We start from the raw sequence: 21,971 nt of genomic DNA on the forward strand, positions 1-21,971 counted from the left end.
ATCCAAGGAAGCACAACTAAATGAAATCCTCAAAAATGTTAATGCCTGAGTTTGTAGTTCTGTTGTTTTTGAACTGTTTCATTCACCTTTGTAAGAATGAGACCATATATCTTTACAATAAGGAGTATGTGGATTTACTCTGAACACAAAACATGATGACTCTGTTCTTTAGCAACTCTCTTCACTATAATCAAGAAGCAGATATAACCACTAGGAGAAGCAGATATATATATAGGTCAGGTTTTGGAATCAGAGATACTTCCTTCTCCTACATACTTTGATTCCTTGATCAACTTACTTAACCTCTCTGATCCTCATTATAATTGCTTATAAAAATGGGGGAAAATTAAGGTAAAGAACTTAAGTGGTTTTTTTTTTCCAGTTGGCCATGTCAATTCAGTAAGTTCTACCCACTATTATTATTAAACCAGAGCCTCAATGAATACCTTTTGCTTAGAAAAGGGAGATTTTCCAGCCTTCTCGCCATCTTTTAATGTCTTGCTGATATTTGATACCCATTTCTGTAATTCTTTGGCTTTTTCAACATGCTCTTTCTTTTCTTCTTCCAGTGACTTCTGACAAATGTGAGTAATTAGGAAAAAAAGACATATTCCAGTAAATGCTTAAGCTGTTAAACTGACCTCTCCACAGAAAACAATGTAGAAATATTTTGTCATCACACACCAGTTACTGAGTATTTTATTCATTCACTTAACCATGTTTTTCAAGTCACATGGCAGATGTAGTTCCAAAATGTTTATGGTAGCAAAGGAAGCTGTGACTCTCTGGAATGATCAGTCCAACCTCCCAGCTGGTCTATCAATATGAGAAAAAACCTCAATTTTATTCATGAAGCACCAGAAGACCTTTGAAGTGCTGCCTTTGCATTAGCATTACAATCACAAATGTCTAGACAGAAAAGTATCAAACAATGGAAATCTGAAAGAACAGTGAATGTGTACACACATATGAAAGATACACAAAATGAAGAAAAATCTCTCCCCATCTTCCAACACACAGTAATGCTACTTTTAATTACAGACTCTAACTGGAAATGGGAAATTGTGGTAAACATTTAATATGTAAAGAAGGTTACAATGTACAGAAAAAAATTTTTTTTCACTATAGCCTCAGGGATGTGGGAACAAATTTATATCTCTTTGAATCCATGGTGCTTTTTGAAGTGCTCTTTCAGGGAACGTAATGGATCGTTTAATAACTGGGAAACCTAATGTCTGGCTGGATCCTTCCAGTGATGAAGAATTCTGAAGAAAGGATGCTATGAACTTGCTGGAGTTCATCAAGCTTACTCCATATTACAGTGAAGGCAATATAAAAAAATACAAAAGCTTAACTTAAAAGCTAAAGGAAACCATTTTGAGTAACAGTAAATATTTTTTTACTTCCAATTTTAAAAATTATTCTCTCTTCTGAACAGTCAGCTATATTCAGCCCTCAAGAAATAAATGGTGCTTGGAGTATGAGACACGATTGCTAGACTGTGTGTTTGATACCATCATGCTCTCAACAGATCATATGAAGTAGATAGCATCACTTTTGTGCAAGGTTATTTAAACGTGTCCTATTAGGAAGAATAGTAGAGGCTAGAAATTCCTGTCATCAAAGGTTCAGATACTTCTAAGAGTTTAAGTCCTGTGTGGAAGTCAAAATCAGCTTTTTCTAAAGCTTCTTTGTATGTCAACTTCCTTTTCGTTTGAGGACACATTATATTTCTGACATAGGACTTTTGATCTTTGAGTTTTGTAGCAATGAAAACATCTATAACACCTACTTGGAGAGCCTCTTCTATTGACAACCGGGAATGAATCTGTGGCTCGATCAACCCCCCTGTCAAGTACTGAAATTCCAAACATCTGATTCCCATTTCCTTACTTATGATATTTGCATTCACAGCCTCCACCACTGACATGATTTTGTTAGTGACGGGATGGCCAATCCCTGTGATTACTAATTCACACTGTCGAAGCTGCTGGGCAAACCCTTCATCAACAAGACCTCTATGCAAAGCTTCTGCTACTCGATACTTTTTGCCAGTGAGAGGATCAATTATCCCCCCTGTACTGACTTGGGCTTCAAGGCATCTGAGGGCAGTAATCCGGTCAACCAAATTTCTGCGGGAGGCCTTCAAGACAGAGATCCTTTCCCCGCTAGTGGTCAGCCAGTACCCTGCAATAGGACTGTGTGAATCCTTCTTGGGAACCAGCCGGCTCAGCAAGGAATCAGCAAGTTCTGTAAGTGTGATGAGTCCTTCCTGATACTTTCTGACCCAGGCTTTGTCAAGTGTTCCCTGCTCAATAGCTTCATTAATATTAAACTGTAATCCTGTTTTAGTATCAGTCAGCATACGAGAAGGATGCCCATAGGATTCATAAAACGTGGCTTCCTTCCACTGATACTGTTGCCCTGAAAGCTCAAGATAGGTACTTTTTTCAATTAGGTTTCTCTGGAAAGCCTCATATGCAGTCAGTTCTGCTCCTGTTTTAATATCTACTACAGAAATCCTATGGGTTTTCCCTACATTGAGATTGGAAATGTTCCTCTCCCCAAATGGAAACAGAAAGCACTGGCAGTCTACATCAAATACACACATTCGCAGTAATTCTGAGTAATAGAGAGCTTGCTTGTTATTGGGATTAGGGAAAACTCTTGTGTTGCTGGACGGCTCATGTAAAAATTGTAGGATGGCATTATTTAACAAGCCTTGTTGCAGAGCAACCTCTGGAGGAATGCGGATGCCTCTCACAGGGTCAATGACTCCCCCGGTGGCAATCTGGGCCTCCAACATATGTTTACCTCTCTGTCTGTCAAGCATTCTATTTTCCATAGCCTGGAATACCGACAATGTCTTAGAAGAATATGAGTATCCCAGGGCTGCCTTCTCTGCCTCAAGAAGCCTAATCTTGAATTCAGCGTCAATAACTCCATTAAGGATTGCATCTTCAACAGAGTATGTGTGACCTGAAATGGGATCGATTATGAAACCTGTTGCAGCCTGAGCTTCTAAAAATGCTAAAGCTATCATTTTGTCTATTATGATTTTTTTGGCTGCTGAGGCAAATGAAATCTTTTCTTTTGTGGATTCTAGATACAGTCCCGCAATTGAGGTGGCTTTCGTCAAAAACTTGCTCAGGGTTTTCTGAACTTCATCAATAGTCTTGAGACCAAGTCGCAGCTGCTCAACTGTTTTCATGTCCAGAAGCTTAGCTTCAACCAACTGCCTGCCAGTCACTGTGCACCGGAGCCCCTGGAATTTAAATTCGTCATCCCTAACTGAACATGTGTGATCACCATCCAAGTTCTGGAAGCTCTCTGGTTCTGAGCCTTTCTTAAGAAAATCTCTCTTGAGTCCAGCAGATGCTCTGCTCCCTTCAAGCATCCATTCTTCAGCACTGGGACTTGAGTTCTTTTCTTGTTTTAGTGTGGTGACTTCTGTGTGCATATCATACTGCTTGTTCTTAGCTATCTGTAACAGGAATTTAGGAGACATTAAAAGTCATCTAAAAAACATTGTCACTTTACTCATCCTCAATCCAAATATGATTCCTACAATAACGAAGGTAAGTAAAGAGAAGAAAATTTTCAAACCAAAGAGGGCTCAGGGACAAGTAATATTATTTCGACAGACTGAAGTTTACTTTAAATGACAACTAAGGTATTAAAATGGTATGTTTAGGAGCACCTTGCTGGCTCAGTCAGTAAAGCATGGGATGACTTGATCTTGGAGTTGTAAGTTCAAGCCCCACTTTGAGTATAGAGATTACTTAAAAAGACAATCTTAAAAAAAAAAGGCATGCTTAAAAAAGATTTGAGGTGAAATCTCTACAAAGAAACTATAGAAATTAAAGTGAACTAGCTTGGTTTTACTAGCTTCTAAAAAAAAAAACATTCTTCAGAATATAATACCATAGATCTAACCATTACATCTGTGTATTTAATCTCAAACATTTAAAAATTAAAGAATGATAATTCATAGTAAAGATTCAAGCCAATCTCTAGAAATCTATGGCATAATTTTCCGCCAGAACTACAAAGAGCCAATCTCACTCAACATTGTTAAAAAAATTTAGTCTAGCAGAGAAAGGAAACAAGAGAGGAAACATGGTATGAGGTAAGGTCTCAGAATCCAGAGTATACCTCCAATGGGGCCAAAAGCTTCGCCAGGTCCATTTCACATTTGTCATCTTGATACCTAACCAGGGGCCTGGAATTGTACAGAGCCTGATCTCTTATCTTCTCGATTTCGGATAGTTTTGTAATAGGGTTTGTCTCATCGAAAGTTATCTGTAATTCGGTGCTTGTCTGAGAATAATACTCAGAGTAACATTGCTGGCTTTTCTCTTTCTCAGGTGGACCCCCTGATGGCCAGAACTGGACTTCCTTTGGTATTTGTTCAACAACCCGATGTTGCCATTTTTCTTCTGACTGCTGTGGGTCTTGATTCCATCTCAACAGAGGAGACCTGGTCGTTGGGTGAAGCTGCCCTGTGTTCCTAGAGGGCAGGTCTCCAGAGCGCGGACACTCATTTACTGCCATCTCAAACTCTGGTTTGAAGGTACAGTCTTTGGTCGGGTTCTTTTTTTGGATTTCACTCTGGAGCAAAACTAATTGATGTTCGTGTTCCTTTATCTGTTGATCCATCTTTTGCTTTAGGCATTCAACTTCACGTTTCTGGGCTACCAGCTCATCTTCAAGTTTCCGACATTTCTGGTAATGATTTGCTTCCACATTCTGTCCTTGCTGCATTTGCTCACGGTATTGCTGAAGCTGTCTTTCAAGTTCTCGGATATTTGTCTCACAGAGCTTGGCATTCTCTTGAGCTCTGCAGTTTTCTCGCTGAAGAGACACGAAGTCAAGCTTGATGCCTGAAATGTCATTTTCAGTGATAACTTTAGAGTCCATTAACTTTTCCATCTTTTTCCGAAACTCCTCTGCCGAGCGTTTGAACTTGTCAGATTCCTCCTGAAACAGAACCATCTTTCTGTGGGTCATCTGCTCCTCTATGGTCTTTAAGTACAGTTCATCTTGTACTTTTTTCAACTTGTTATTTAACTCTTGCACCTGAGCTTGCTGTAGCTGTACCCTCTGCTCCCCTAGTCGCTTCTCCTCTTTGGAAGCATTCAGCTCTGCACTCAGATTTCTAACTTCTTTCTCAGTGTTCTGGATGATAATGTTCTGCTGGTCACACTTTTGCTTAAATTCACTTACTAAATTTTGACTTTTGGCCAGGTCTTCCTCCAGGCATTTAATTTTTCTATGGAAATCCTGTTCTGTTTTTGTCTGTTTATGCAAGTGTTCATTTGTGTTACGTAGCTGATCTTTAAAACCATCTGCCTGAATTTTCAGGGCTTCACATCTTTGTTGGATAGCTTGTTTCTCTAAAACCACATTTGCCGATTCTGTCTGAATTCTCTGCATCATTAACTTGGTTTCATTATTCTGCCTAGTAAGCTCATCTACTTTTTGTTTTAGCATTTCTGCACAGTCATTACTTTTCTTCAATTCTTCATTAAGCTTCTGGATTTTATCATTATTTTCTTTCTCAGCTTTAATATTTTGAAGCAACTGTGCATGGCTTTTCTCAAATTGCTCTTTTAGATGCTCTGACTTTCTCTGGCAGAACCGTATTCTTTCATTAGAGGATTCTTTCTCAGCCTGGAAAGAATTAACTTGTGAATTTAAGTGCTGAATATTCTTCTCAGCTATAGCATGGGTCTTAGTGATCCTGTCGACTTCTCTTTGCAGTTTCCCTTTTTCCTGCTGAAGAGATTCTAATTCTACTTCATAATTGTGCTTTATTTTCCTAAGGTCATTAGCTTCTTTCATGACTTCTTCAGCTTTATCTGTGGTTTGGTTCAGCTGTCTCCCCAGTTCTCTGAGCTGCTGGGAATACCCTTCCTCCACCTGATCCTTCCTTTCCAGCTCTAACTTCAGGCACCGCAGTGTATTATTTGTTTCTTCTAGTTTTTCTTTTAGCAAACGAGCCTTTTCCTCAGATGAGGTTTTTTCAAGCTGAAGGGCATTAAGTTCATACTTCAGTTCTCTCATGTCTTTCTCAGCCTTCCTATTGGCGACCGTTAGCTCGTCTACCTGCTGTTTGAGTTCTTCTGTCTTTTGTCTGTCCTGCTCTTCCTGAAGACCTGCTACTCCTCTGTATGAGGTAGGCTGTGCAACCACACAGGCTGGCAATGGCTTTTCTCTACATGAAAGCTGAATGTCCGTTATTCTTCTTCTTGCTTCCAATTCAATCTTCTGCTTTTCTTTCAACCGGTCCTCTGCTATCTGTTTTTGAAATGTCAGGTCTTTTTCCATATGCTTTATCAGCTTTAAGAGCTCCTCCTCATTGTCTCTCTTTCTTTTTAATTCTTCCATTAACTTATTTTTTTGTTGCTCCAAGTCATTGAGACTGGAATCTTTTCTTTTAAGATGATCTTCCAGGGTTCTTCTTGTAAAGGTGTTCTCCTCTAACTGGTTCTGGAAACTCAGGAGGTTTTCTTCTACTGCTGCTCTTTTGGCCTCGGCCTCCAGCGTGAGCTTTCTTACCCGCTCCAGCTCCCGTTCTGCAGCCTCCTTCTCCCTCACGATGGCTTCTAGCTCCCTGCGGTACTGCTTGGCTTCGCTCTCAGCCCTGATTTTCTGCAGAGCAATGTCTTCTACGTTTCTCTGTTGCTTTCTCAATTCATTTTCCGCAGCCTCCTTGACCTTTGGAAGTTCTTCCTCTACACGGGACTTTTGTTTTTTCAGTTCTGCTACCATTTTCTCCAGTTCACTTATTTTCCCCGTAAGTTTGCTATTCTCAATCATTGTCGCCTTCTGACGCTGAAGCAGATCTGAATATGCCCCATGTTCAGAAGTCTCCTTACACCTTTTAATCTACAAGAAACGTTTAAAGGGTCAAACCTGTTCTATTCAAATTTATCTTAAAAAATCTGAAGTGATGCTCATAAAAGTGCTTATAAGAACAAGTGAAACCAAAGGCAGGACAAGCACTATCACCTCCACCATCACCACTGCCACCACCACCTTCCTCAGAGCATAAGCTTCAGAAAGTCAGCAATGGGACAAGACAAAAAAACCCTTTGTGTCAGGTTTGCTAAACCAAATAATCGTTTGTGCGTGTGTGTGTGTGTCTCAGGAATAATTTTGTTTTAAAAATTAGCTAGCTCAAGATTTTATAGTAAGAAAGGAGGAACCTTATAAAACATACAGCATGCCCCCAATCTTGTATAGATGAGGAAACCGAGGTGCAGAGAGGTCAAACAGTTTTGAAAACTCACACAGTGGGTAAGCGACAAAGTGGGAAATAAAACTCACAGTAGCACCCTTTCTGCTTTCACACACAACTCAGTCTGACAAGCTAAAAGCATAAAGGAACTGAATGACACTTAAAAATTTATTTTTCAATACCTAGCCCAATGAAAATTTAAAATAATATTTATCTCTCTCTCTAAGATAAATAAATCTTTTAAAAAGGTGGGAGGGGGCACCTGGGTGACACAGTTGGTTAAGTGTCCAACTCTTGGTTTCAGCTCAGGTTATGATCTCAGGGTGGTGGGATCAACCCCCAGTGTTGGGATCCGTGATGAGTGGGGAGTATGCTGGAGATTCTCACTCCCTTGCCCTCTGGTTCTCCCACTCATGTTCTCTTTATCTATAAAATAAATAAATCTTTTAAAAAATATATGAAAATAAAATATTTACATCTCCATATTTTATGGTTAAAGACACAAAACACAGAATTTTGATACTACTTTGAAGAGTCAAATCAAGAAATAACACAGGGAAGAAAGAAAATTATATAAAAACACATAATTTCTAAAGTTGAATTCCTTTTTTGTTTCTACTTGCCATATTATGACAATTATAATAATCAGCTGCTAATGCAAAGGCAGCTATAGTCTCTGGGGGCTTTACATAAGACGTGCTTCATATACTCACAGATTTTGTTGTTGTTGTCGTTAATGACATGCCTCATATGAATCCACCTTGACAAGTACCTTTAGATACTTCATAAATATAAAGATATTTGTTAAGTATAAATGTTTTTTAAAATACACTTAGGGAGTCAACTCTAACATACAGAATAAAATATAAGAAAACTTTTTTTCAATTGATAGAAGAATCAATCTCAGCTGGGAGGAGTACATTCTGCACTGACTATAGGACTGCATGATCAGGGCTAATATAGAATTCCAATTTAATCTCTCTTTATTAATACCATAAGACTATTAGATTCATATCACCAACTCAAAATCCTCATAATTAGAAACCATCTAAACAGAGCAAAGAAATTATCCTAGATAGCAGATTTTTTTTTCATTGAGAGGCTTTGGTAAATTTCAAGAATTTAATTTACATTATAGACTATATATCTTAATTTGCTTCTTCTGATTTTTGATCCCCAATAATTTTGATATTAATTTCTGTTGTTTCCTTTGCTAACCCAATTTTCATAATACGAATTCATATAAAAACGCACTTTGAAGCACAACCTGCTATAATTAGTGCTCTATTTTATTTTGTTATCAGGGTCAACTCCTGGTGACATTGAAGCATTTTATCTGCTTAAATATTAAATTTTCAATATTTTTTGAGATAATTTCTAACTGGGTCTTCCTCAGTTGTTTATCAAAACTCCTTTAAAACTTAGTTGTCACTGAAAGATTTTGAGCCCTCTCTTTTCTCTGTCATGTGCTGAGGTTAGAAAAATGAAAATTCTCTCAGAAAAAAAATCTTTGTTATTAAACCCTCAGTACCTTAATTACAGTCATTTTAGTAACTGTTAATAATCTCACATTGTCAAGATAATTCTGAATTTCTTGGCAAATACTACAGAAATTACTAGAAGAAATTTAATCCTATTTGATTTGCTTTCTCTTAGCTCTCAAGTTTACTCATAAAAACAAATTCCTCAAGTTTTCTTTAAAGGAAAAACATCCTGTCCTTTAATCTCATCAACTAACATTTGATGTACTCTTCTCTCAACATAGATTAGAAAATCTCTTTATCTAACATCCATTATAGATACTCTAACATACCCTCTTTACCCTCTTTGTTTTTTATGTTTATTATAAAAAATTCTGCTCTCAGACCCAGATTTCCAATGTAAGTCTTCACAGATTCAGTTTCAGAAATATCACTCTTGAGTCTGAAAACTGAGCTATATATCTTTTTTTATGAGACAATCCATTAATAGGATCTTTTAGTGTCAATTTTTAATCAGCAAATCTTTTTTTTATCTACTTTAAGTTACAGTCTCTTCATGGTCTTCTGTAAACTATAATGTTACGACTTTCTAATTGAGTATGAATCTTTTATGTTTCAAAAGATGATGAGCATAATCTGTACATCTATCAGGCTTTTTAAAAAATCTCTTGGTTCTGTCAACTTCTAGTATTATACTTCATCACATAAACTGAGCAAAATGGCTCATATATGTGCAATCAGATATATACTATAGGAAAGGGAAAGGACTGATATTTAACTAAATATACAATTTGAAAGATCTACATATCATTTTAAGTGGGATCATATCTCTCAAAAACTGAAAATGTAAAAAAAAATTATAGATGTTCTTGTAGAGATGAGATGTATACCAACTATTGGAATGGTTACAGATATTCTGGTTTTCCTTTCTAAGCATACAGTTGTAAAGACTTGCAATTAGCTATGTTAGTGATTTAGTTGCAGAAATCTATTACCTCTGAACAGACTAAAATAGTTTGCAAAAGTAGAAAATAAGAAAGTAACATCTATTAGACATCCACTACCATTTCAGTTCTTTCATCATACGAAGTTACACTAAGTAAGTATAATCATCTTCAGAAGTTCAACAGTCTAATTTAAATGGCTAATGCCTCACAATTTACTTATTTTATCATTCTGTCTACTATTTTTGTCTGTTCTGAGGGTAGGAATAGAAAGCATTATCAAGATAATAGAGCATAGTATAATCCCTTCAAAATTAGATACAATAGCCTTTTGTGACAATATATTTTCATAAGTAACTCCTTACTCTATTTCTGAATATATTTTTTAAATGTAGAATCAAAGCAGAGAAATCCTCCAAATTAGAATGGTACTGAAATAGTCTTTTACCATATACCATATCTTTTGGGGAACAATAAAAACAAAACAAAAAACTCCACAATCCTTAAAAAGTAGTATCATTTTGTAGAAAAACTTGCTTCTTCTAAACTAATGGCTTTTTATGTTTTAAATCCTTAAAGATGTAAATTACTTTAAAATGTATAAAATACACTTTAAGTAGTATTTCTGTAGACATCTTAACAGTATTAACTATACTTCAAAGAAGTATATTTCTCAAATTTGAGAAAAATGAAAAAAATTCTGCCAAGCTGCTGCCAACATTTCATAGAGCCATTTAAGACATTAACTCTAGGGATCCCTGGGTGGCGCAGCGGTTTGGCGCCTGCCTTTGGCCTAGGGTGCGATCCTGGAGACCCAGGATCAAATCCCACGTCGGGCTCCCGGTGCATGGAGCCTGCTTCTCCCTCTGCCTCTCTCTCTCTCTCTCTGTGACTATCATGAATAAAAATTAAAAAAAAAAAGACATTAACTCTAATAATATTAGCATCTTAGAGTGAAAATAAATGCTTTCCTGTTGGAGAGAATCAAAAACAAACCAAAAAATCGCAGGCCTCTACTCTTTTTCATTGTAACCATCTAATTAAATAATTATTTATCAACCATGTTAAATTTGTCATGAAAACTTTTTTTGTTTTCCAAACATATCATAGTTGCTTTTTAGTTGGCTGTTCATAGTTAGTGGTTACCTCCTCTTCTTCCAGCCTCTTTAATGAATCACCAGCAAATTTAATATATTGTGTCATGAGTGTCACCAGAGCAGTGTATCGGGTCCTTAGGTCCATGAACTGCAAAAAATGAAATAAACAATAAAAGCATAATCTCCAGTTGCTCTAAATGAGTTTAATGAACACTGACTAACAGTTATAACATTAACTAGCCTTTGTGATGGTAAAATACACAATTGCCCAATAATTGTAAGTAGGTAGGGATAGGCTTATTACTGTTGTGCAAAACATACTAAATGACAATTCTTCTCTAAATTTAATTGCAAAGTGTATTTGTTATTCTCTGCAATTAATAATTAATCTTGAATAAAGCTTTTCCAAGAATTTTTGTTGTTGTTTTTACAACCCTTAGGAAAAGCACTGTTTAGGTAGAGAGTTTCTCTTTTGGAATGAGGGAAAAAGTTCTGGAAATGGACAGTAGTCAGCATTTGCACAACAGTGTGAATGTATTGAGCACCAATGAATTGGACACTTAAAAATGGTTAAAATGGCATGTTTTCTATTACAAATACATAATTTCTATTATGTGTATACAATTATAATTTCTTTGTGTATACAAATATATAAATACAATTTTTAAAGTATTGTTTCTCTCTTTTAGATCGCCTCGCTTCTCTCTTGTACTTTTACTACCTCTTGAATAATGAGATCTGCTGAGCTCTGCATTCTTCGGCGTTTCACAGGAGATTTTTGCTGTGAATCTACCATGGCCCGGTAGGTCATTGTTTGTAATTCATAGTCCTGTATAAGAGTTATAAGATTCAATTAATTAAAGCAAAACATTAATGCTCCATTCTACAGTGACTCAATGCACAGAAATTGAACCTAGCTTCTTTCACTGAATAACATTTAAAAATTACTGCAAAACTACATTTTTAGGAATCTATCTAATCCTGGGATGTTTCCAAGGTGGTAATAAAAATTGGAAACATTTGGGTGGTCATAAAAGTTTCCCAAGTCTCTTTAGGAGCTCATGGAATCATTTAGTTATAATATGCTAGTTATATTCAGCCTTCCTTTCCCCTGGCTAGGCAACAGAACTATAGATCTGGATGGCTAAATAGGCCCAGACATTGGCAACTTCAACCATGGGAACTGTCTCCTAAGAAAGTCACGTTCTTCCAGGGAATATTCTAGCGATGTTAAAGAAGAGAGAGAAAAAACAAACACAAGCATGCACAAATCAATAAGAAACCAATTTCAGAGCTATACATCTATTCTGGTGTGTGTATGTATGCTGCTGTGCACGTGTGTGAGAGAGGATGAATGAAGCAGAGGCTGACATGTGACTCACATGTACAACAGAGAATTATTAGCTAAGTGTCACAAATTAAGAGTCTCTGTTTTCACTATTTAACAGAGTGAAGTGATTTGCAGAGACTCTTTCTTAAAGTATATTGTTGAATCATATAGCTGAAAATTAAATTTGATGCAAGTAACTGAATCTTCTTACCTTCACTGTAGTTGAGTACTGTTCCGCATATTTTTGACACTCATCCATTTTGCTCTGTTTCATTTCTATTTCGGACACCAGCATCTACAAACACATAGAGTTTAGAAGGAAAAGAACAAGGAACTCTATACTATTCAACCAAGATGATCAGGAACTAAGAAATAACCATACCTTTTAATAGTAAAACTTCTTAGCCCTTTGCACTTAATATGTAATTAGGCAAGTGACAAACTTCTACATTAAGCCACATAAATGACCCACTCAGGGAGGGCTTCCAAAACAGAAATCACTAAACTCTGCAGAAATCATCCAAAGATAGACTCGAAGGCCTTGAATCCACCTACTCCTGATCAAAGCAAAACTAGACACTACTGTCCCGCAAGACAGAATAAAAATCTTAAATAATTTAATTCTCTGTCAAGTGTGGTATTTAATTTTCTACCACTAGCCATTTTTGGGATCCCAACTATTGTAGCAAGCAGAGTACTAATAAAGAGATTTCCATACTGATGATTAAATGACCATTAGAAATTTGAAGACTGTCCCAGCATGCTCTTTTCTTATTCCTTATACTTTTGAAAATGACTTCCAAAAAATCAAACTACATGATGTATGTAGGTTTGGATTACAGGATTTTAGTATTTATGATTTCCTCCTTATCTTCCTCCAAATACTTGCTGACTTTTTTCTTTTAATGAGGTAAAGGAAGATAATGGTCATGAATGACCAAATGCAGACAAAAGCTTCATATAAGAAACTGTTTTTACATACCTTCTGCTGATTCAACTGTGTGGCTAGAGTTTTACTATTTTCAGGCTGATTTTCCTGAATCTTTCTCTGGGTAGTTTCAACTTGCTGGATCCAATCATCTAACGGGTGATAAGTATCTCTGTAGTACTTCAGTGATTTGCCAATGCCTTCTAAGTCCCGTAACCTAAGAGAATAAAAACAAAGTAGTCACTGTTTCCAACAGTATCCATTAAGAGGGTGGAAGATACAGAGAGGAGAGATGAAATTACTGTACCACAGGGCACTATGTACAACAATAGGGGTGTGTGTAAAGATTTCAAGGCTACAGCACCTTGAGGGCTATCTCCAAGGGCACACCATACTGGCATAGGTCGAATATAGATATTTTGGTCCTGGAGTTGTACAACTTAGTGATACTGGTTACTCCCGGTTCAAGCCTAACTGACTAAAGCTAAAAATCAGGAAAACTGGAAATGTAATCATAATTGTTATCAATCGGTATGTCTGAAGGACCCAAAGTTTGCATAAATGGCAGTTTACTTCTGAAATAATGATATAGTTCAAAAGACAGTTCAATGTGGACTCAAGAAAGTACTTCCTAGAACTGTGATTAAATAAAAATACCTCAGTTCCTGTGATTTTATTTATTTATTTTTTTAAATTAATTTTTATTGGTGTTCAATTTACTGTTCCTGTGATTTTAAAACCACTATATTAAACCCATATAACACGTATTTTACAGATTCAATAATATATATTTGAATATAATTTTACTTCTCAAGAATGGTACTATGCTATAAAGGCATTTTATATGCATTTATATAAACATTAAAATGAATGAGAAAGGACACTATTCCATTTCTTTTAAGAGGAGTCCTAAAAACATTCCATTTCCTTTCACTTTTTTATTGCAATTAACAAAATTAACTGTATATGGAAGGTAACTATATGAAATTAACTGTATATGGAAGTTTTTTTTTTTAGAAACCTAGAAGTTTAGATTTTACCTAGAATACAGGATAAAAATTAAATCTGTGCTGAAACTGAACAAAAAAGGATACTAACCTGTTGTCAATCTGAACATGAATATTTTGCCACCTTTCAACCAACTGATCTGCTTTTTCCTTGTGCCAGTCAAAATCAAGGTCCCGTTCTTTATATGTTTTAAACATTTCATCACTGATGGCTTTAGCTTTCTGCAACTCATCCTCTAATGCATGGAACACCTCTCTCTTTTCATCTACTTCAGATCTCCATTGCTAAAATGCATTAATTGGTGAAAGTTATAAAAATTGTCAACCACCCACTATGTAAACACATTATTTACCTTTTACAATTTATTTACAAATGACTGATATAAAATCAGATCAAGAAAAGACTACATTTCATATATAAAAATGATATATTAGGCTGAACCATATAGAATTGTCAATCTCTGATGGCACTTTGACCTAAAAAGAACCCCAATTTTATATATAAAGTTCAAGCTAATAGAATTTGCACATTAATAAAAAATATATATTCCATGAGTAAGTTTGCTACCTCTGTAAGTCTTTCGAACTGCCTATTTCTTAAACATCTACTAATCTCGTTTAAAAATGAATACATGCATTAAAAAAATTAATGAGATAATTTTTCACAACTACTTTGCAATGATTTCATACTCAATACTTTACATATAGAAATATCAATACAGATGAGTACAGCTACCAGTCTTTTTCCTTTCCTGAATTAACTCCTCTACTTACTTCCTTGATGTCTTAAAATAACTACCTCTTTCAGCAAGAGAATCTATTAGAAATAATTTAATTTTTAGCTTCAATTGCTTTTGCTGACCCAAATTAATTATAAAAAGCTATTATCGCAAAAAGACACAAATTTCAAATGAGAAGAACTCTCCTCAAATAAAAATGACTTATTTACACTAAGGTATGGTTATGTAGAGATATGAAATGAAATTAATATAAATGTATTCAAATTAAGATATTTACTAGTTGATATCTGAAGATCTAGGTACTAGAGAAATAATTTTTAGAGTGTGATCTTAGCAAATAGCCATAAATGAGGTGCATTACCTTTAAAGTACTTATTAGATTCTCAATGTTATTCTTGTCAGCTATAACTGCTTCTTCTTCACACAGTTTAGTTTCATAGAATTTAACAAGAGCTTCTGCTGCTTGTGTGTTTTTTAACACCAAATTAACAGTTTTCAGTCTAAAAAAGAGAATGCGACAATAGCCTCTTATTAGTAAACATTTATTTTCCAATAATGCAGTCCTGAAGAACCATTTATGATGCAAGATATAGCATGTTCTTCATCTTGGAATATGAAACACACTGACTACAAGATTAACATTCAGCTAACTCTCTTCTTAATGGAGGGCATGTGCTCCAATCCATGCCACGCCCTGCAGATGGTATATTTTGTAAGAGATTCCAGGGTAAGGTGGTCTTCTTTCAAACCTTATTTAGACCAAGCTTGAGAGGAAAGTCCTATAAGCTACAACAGCTGAGGGACTAAACCCTAGGCAAAAATGTGGGAAAAGCATACACATGCCCTATTCCCTCAGGCATATTTCTTTTCAACAGAAAGCATAATAAATCCAGAGAAACATTTAATAGATGTTATTAAGACAAAAAAATGAATGTTTTTAAATGAACAGCATATATGTTTATATATATACACATATATATTCAAAAATGAATGTTTTTAAATGAACAGCATATATATATGTGTATATATATACACATAAATATGGGAGTTGAATGAAGCAAATTTATATTAAAACAGAGGTTACATACTTATCTATGTAAGTAGAAGACATAGAATAGACTTGGTTCATGTTCTGAATGACCACACTGAGCTCAGATCGTAAGGTGGGAACTGATGCAGAGGTTGCTGCTTGACTGAAAAATTCTTCACATTTATTCGTGATTGTTCCCAAATCATCTTTAAGTCGCTCCAGTTCTTTCTTTAGTTTCTATAGAAGAGAGAATAAACATAGGTATTAGGCTATGACTCCACCTGGGGCATCTTTTCGAAAAAAGCTTGAAAACACACAATTTACATTATAATCACTGACTTAAAAAACTACGTATTCTTTACTTTTTCTTTATCAAGGAAATTAAGCCTGGGCCTTCAAGTTTTATCATCAGTAATTCCTTTACTGCCCATCTCCCCGGGCACAAACATCTAACTTAGTGCTTCTGCATCCAGCAGCTGATCAATAAGCATTCACAACTGTCACTATGAGAAACCCCGAGACACTCTATCATAATGGGTGAAAGGGTACACGTTTCTGCATTTACCTAAGTCAAAGGCAAAACTGAATTAGAAAATTCTCGTTCACGATAAGCAATAAATACATAATCAGAACTCACGAGGTGACCAGTGGGCAAAGCTGAGCCCATGAGAAGTCACCGGAGTCAACAAAGAATGTCACTGTGACAGTAATTTACCTTGAGTCCATTATGTCCCAAGATAGTTACAAATCTCACCTCCTGCTCCGTGATTCTGAACACACTTTCATGCAAATCATCTCTTTCCAATGGAGTGCGGATCTGTCTAATCAACCGATCCTCACAACTCTCTAACCGAAGTCTAATGTTTCGAACTTCAGAGATGTAGAGGTTATACACAGACTCCTCTTGCTCCTCTGTGAAAATAAATATAATGTTTGGAAAACACTTTGTTCTCTGTCTTCTGGATGTTGCTGTTAACATTTTAATTTGGCAGTTTTACTACCACTGGACATTACCACAATCCCACCCTAAGGATATAAACCTTCAAATAATAGACCTTATAATTTATGAACAGTTAATAAAATTTTCCTAATGCTATCTAAGTCCCAATTTCTGATTTATGATATCCAAGGAAAGTAATATATTACACTGTTATATGTTCACAAAAATCTGAATTACATTAGCTACAGGTTAATTTTTAAAATTTAAAAAAAAATCCTAAAAATGAAAGGTAGATAAAGAATTTGTTAATGTTTAAAAATGTTTTAAATAGATTACTAATAAAGTTTTTTGTCTCTAAGTAATACTAAAAGAATTAATAAAATATATATTTAACAAAACTTAACTAGACAAAAATCTTCTCCTTTAATCTCTGTATAAAATCCAAGTTTCGTTATGGGATATCTCTGTACCTTCCTCTCAATTTTGCTAAGACTCTTAAGCTGTTCTAAAAAAAATCAAGTGTTTTTTTTTTAATCCAGGTGTGATACATGGAAAAATAACTGAATCTTTTCAAAAACTAGAAGATCATTCTGAACATTACAAAATAGTGACAATGTTGAAAAGTAGATGTATTAAGAATTCACTGCTTGTCCCATTATTTGGTTGGCATCTTTTTATTAATTGATCACTTAAAAATAAATGAAACACCCCCCCCTTACATCTCCCTACTACAACGGTGCTTTTAATGTTCCAGCACCTGTGTCCACCTATTATAGGCTGAGTAATATAATACACCGAAGATCAAGATACCCATTTAGAGTAAAAAATAGCCTGGACTAATCACCCTGAGAGGAAAAAAAAAAAATAAGATAAGGATTCCCATGCTTTACCTCTTTCTGCTGATTTAAGAAGTTCTTGATAATATTGCTTACAAACATTAACCTCCTTCTCCAGTTGTGTTATATCTGAGCCCGAAAATATTTGGGATTCCTGGCTATCTTCCAGAAAATCTTCAAAACGAGATTGTAGGTTACTCAGAACTTGCTGATGTTCACCAGGTAACATTGTCTTTATCTAAAGAAGACCAATGATCCATATGATCAAATGATTATAGTACTAACAGCTAAATTTAAATGGGATAGATCTTAGGTTAGGGTCTTCTGGTGTAGGTCAGTTCATACTAATAGTCATAAATAGAAGAGTGATTTGAAATTAATGTTATTTTTTATTAACAATTTCAAGTTTTAATAGATTAGGAAAAACAAGAGTATAAAATATCAAAAAAATGAGATCAAACTATATCCATCCCTATAAGTCCAAACAGCGTATCTTCTCTTCCCAAAATGTAATAAACAGTGAATGTAATATGTGATCTCCAGATATCCACCATTCTTAGAAAGTGCCATGTACATAGCAAGTATGTAAAAAAATATTTATTAAATGGATGAATATTAACATGGATCTGCTGGACTCCATCCTATTCGCGAACAAATACACACTCCACCCCTCATAATAATGTGCCCCACATTTTTGGACAGATTAGGCCGATATGTAGACTCATACTTACTGAAGCCACATTGCTAGCTCGAATTCTGTCAATTTCATTGATGAGATAATGCCAGGACACTACACTCTTCATGTTTATGTGAGACTCATGCCAAAGAGTCAGGACATTCTGATACTGTTGCTCAATTCTGAAATACATGAGAAAGACAGACAAACTAAACACTGATTAAGCCTTTCCACTCCCTCTGGAAACATGTATAATTTTTCTTTCTGTTGTAAACTATCCCATCTTTACTAGTTCAAGATCTTTCTGATCCTATGGGTCTTGACAAAGTATTGATTGTTTTGTTAACCTTCAGAGAGCCTCCAAACACAGTTCTGTGTGTTTAGTAAACGCATACAAACCTGTTTGCAAAGTCAACTGCTTCTTTGTTTGGTGGAGGAACTGTAAAGCACACAGATGGGACCATAGCCTCATTCCCAGTAGGGCTAATGACTTTCCATTTAGCACGATGAGAATTGTTGGCCAAAACACATTCATCATCTTTGTAAATGGTTATCTGGTTTCAAATGAAGAAAAGAATAACCGAATGAGGTCACTGTTGACTAATCCTTTACTAATCCCAATCTTGGGACTTTTTGTTTTTTTGAGGTAGAAAACTTTACCACTGGTCAGCAATATGACCTCATTTTTAAAAGGTAAGAATAATGCCAAAAATTGGTCTATTTCTAGAATACCTCAATTTGTCTGTAGTCACAGATAGCTTTGATTGGAATAGAAGTTTTGAGTGCACAGTCAGGATTCCTTGGCTTCAGCTGAGTTATTGTTTTTGCTCTCCCCATCAGGCTTGCTATTGTGCTTTTATACTGCAAAAGTTCTTCTTTCTCTTCCTAAGTAATAAATAAGACAGATTTTTAAAAAGTAAAAGACTTGTACTCTTTCTTCTTTTAGGGCTTTACACAAGTAAAATTTCATCATAAAAGTTTTCCCTGACCACTTGGTCTAAATATTCAATCCCTCTCTGCCCCTCTTGCATCTTTCTTTCCTTGTTTTGTTTGGTTGGTTTTTCCTCTTTAGCATTTACCACTATACCACATACTTTACTTTTTTATCATGTTTATTGTCTGCTCCCCCTCTAGCAGGTAAGCACCAGGAGGGTAGGGATTCTTCTCTGTTTTTTTCACTGCTCTATCTCCAGTCCTTAAAACAGTGTCTAGGCTCTAAGAAGTGCTTAGTTATTTGTGAAGTGAATGACTAAACACAGACACACATGCACATGCACACACACAGAACACTCTCAAAACAATTATTTAAAATATCAAGGCAATCACATAAAAAAACTCATCTGTTGTACTTGTTACCAAAAAATACTAAAGCTGAATGCTTGATCGAATGAGGTGGAAATATCAAGAGTATCAATAAAACATAAAGTTCTGCACACATAAAAATACGATTAAATACTAATCTAATCCGGATTATCCAGGATTGGACTGATGAAATGCATAGGTTTTTGTATGAGTACCATTGACTCCTGAACAAGGTCTTCCAGCTTATGAATACTGCTTGATCTATCACAGCTGTACTTGCGCTGAATGGCGTCCTTCAGATTCCTTAAGTAATCAGTTGCTTCTTTGGCATCATTGAAAAACTATAAAAAGATGAAAACTGGCAGTTAAGAGTATATTAAATGCTAGTAAACCTAGAGTTGTCAGATCAGAGTACCAGAGCCCCGTAGATCCCTCATGAGGAGGAAGAGAGTAAAATCATAAGACCACTTAATAGTCACATCACTCCTTTACCCAAACAACTCTTGAGTTTGGATGATTATCAGAAAACCGAAGTGTCTAAAGTTTATATCTGTATTGCATTTTGGCCCTTATATTATTTTGGCTAAAATTCGGTTTTCCTTGAGGGTTCAAATGATTTTTAAGTAGGAATGATATTCTAAAGAACATTTTAAAACTTAAAAATTAAAAAAAAAGCTCTCTGTAATTATTCCCTTGTGAAAGATATTTATAAGATATTTTCTGACATTTTTAAAGGTTTTAAAGGATTTCCTCCTTAATGGATTGCTTCAATCTATCCTATAGGATATATGTCCCACATATCCTACAAATAAAATATTTGTTTTATTTCCTCTGCACATTACATACATGTCCCTAATTAACATGAAGATACTTTTTGTAAATAAGCCAAAATCATAGTACTATCAACTGACATTGTGATTCGATTCGTATACCTCAAAATATGCAGTGTTTTCCTTTATGTGCTGCTCCACACATTGGCACAGCTGTAATATCCAGCTCCACTGCGTCTGCATTGCTGCTCGGTAGGCCTTAGAGATGAAACACAGCCATTGTAACTGGCTGAAGAGTAATGAATACATAATACAACAAAGCTTTTAAAGGTGTAAAAACTCTGCTATCCAAATAGATGATGAGATTGTTTTAACAGAGTAAGACTTGAAAATTAGGGTAGTGAAATGACCCTCTAATATAAGAGTCCGTACTTGCACAAAGTCAGTCCTAAGCCTTTACATATTAAATTTAAAATAAAAATGTAAAAATACACACAGAAATAGATTGTTCTGTAGTTTTCTTTGTCTTTGTTTCTAAAACTTGAAACAAAACTAGAAGTTCTTTGGTGGGAAGAGGGGTGACTTAGGTGTTTGTTTTTGCCAGGGAAAAGTTTGGGGAGAGTGAAGAAGAGTGTAATCTCTTATCGCTGTAATTCTGGAATTATAATTATTATAACACTAAGAATTTTTATTTAAAATATTTTTGAATTTTTAATATGAAGTGAATCTCTCATGAAGCAAAAGATAAGTGAGAGAACATCTACGTCATAAAGAAAACATAAAATACTTTTTTATACTTAAGATGCCATTCACTGACATCCAGCAGAGGGCGATCTAGATGCTTTAATGAAAAGGTCTCAAGCTTGTTCTTCCCCTTTGGGAAAAAATGCTGAGCTATGCTCAGGCAGGCTTTCTGAATGAAATATACAGTGTAGCACTGGAAATCTGGCAACATAGAGCGGTCATATTACCTGTGCCCTCAAATTAAGCCACTATGAGCAAATTGGCTATAAAAGACATATCATTGTGAGTTGTTAGATTATTAGTTTCTTTTCTCATATAATATTTGAAATAGTGTTGATAATTAAGTAAATATTATCTGTGTACCCACAAGACACTGAACAGGCCAATGGAATTGTAAAGATGACTCAGGCTTAATTTTATCCCTCAAGAAACTTTTAGTTAATTAGATTAACATCTCTACATAAAAGTAATCAGGTTCACATTCACATTATCCAATCCCATTAAAATTCTTGGCCTGTAATCATAGTCCCTAACAGTTTTCATCTCTACCTTGAAGAATACTCTATTTTTAGTTTATCATCATACAAAAGTATATCCAGACCTTTCATTATTCTAATTTGCTTTCCCTAGTGTTTCCCCTACTCTTCTATGTCTTTAACTTCCTATATGGTATTACATGCGCATGAATGACTATATTATTATATGAAGAATGTCAAATATAATATTCCCAAAACTTCTACTGGGGCCTAAAATTTTACTAATCTTTTGTATCGTGGAAATTTCAGTGAACAAAGACTATCAGATGCCTCTCCTCAACTGCGAAAGTTTGAAGCATCTCACATTTTAAGCAGAGCTCCATTTGTTTCCTCTGCCAATATACCATGTTTCCCCATCTTTGATGCT

The 21,971-nt window shown here is 35.3% G+C and overlaps 1 protein-coding gene across 30 annotated transcripts in view; it reads right to left on the reverse strand.

Moving 5' to 3' along the window:
• DST (dystonin) overlaps window positions 1–21,971 on the reverse strand; it is a 479,832-nt gene that overhangs the window by 140,179 nt on the left and 317,682 nt on the right. For 29 of the 30 annotated variants that reach the window (XM_025991085.2, XM_072734513.1, XM_072734492.1 and 26 more), the window contains 15 exons: window positions 20,487–20,582; window positions 19,770–19,895; window positions 18,985–19,137; window positions 18,652–18,806; window positions 18,308–18,434; window positions 17,631–17,814; window positions 16,555–16,712; window positions 15,859–16,037; window positions 15,132–15,270; window positions 14,122–14,315; window positions 13,078–13,240; window positions 12,307–12,390; window positions 11,487–11,594; window positions 10,815–10,913; window positions 447–575 (listed from right to left, as the gene is read on the reverse strand). In XM_025991085.2, the coding sequence (XP_025846870.1) occupies window positions 447–575; window positions 10,815–10,913; window positions 11,487–11,594; window positions 12,307–12,390; window positions 13,078–13,240; window positions 14,122–14,315; window positions 15,132–15,270; window positions 15,859–16,037; window positions 16,555–16,712; window positions 17,631–17,814; window positions 18,308–18,434; window positions 18,652–18,806; window positions 18,985–19,137; window positions 19,770–19,895; window positions 20,487–20,582 (2,094 nt within the window). Of the gene's footprint in view, window positions 1–446; window positions 3,485–4,155; window positions 6,892–10,814; window positions 10,914–11,486; window positions 11,595–12,306; window positions 12,391–13,077; window positions 13,241–14,121; window positions 14,316–15,131; window positions 15,271–15,858; window positions 16,038–16,554; window positions 16,713–17,630; window positions 17,815–18,307; window positions 18,435–18,651; window positions 18,807–18,984; window positions 19,138–19,769; window positions 19,896–20,486; window positions 20,583–21,971 lie in introns of those variants that run through there. The other variant, XM_072734647.1, reaches the window with a different exon arrangement.

The sequence above is a fragment of the Vulpes vulpes genome, chromosome 1 (assembly GCF_048418805.1).
Source record: "Vulpes vulpes isolate BD-2025 chromosome 1, VulVul3, whole genome shotgun sequence".
NCBI classification, from domain to species: domain Eukaryota; kingdom Metazoa; phylum Chordata; class Mammalia; order Carnivora; family Canidae; genus Vulpes; species Vulpes vulpes.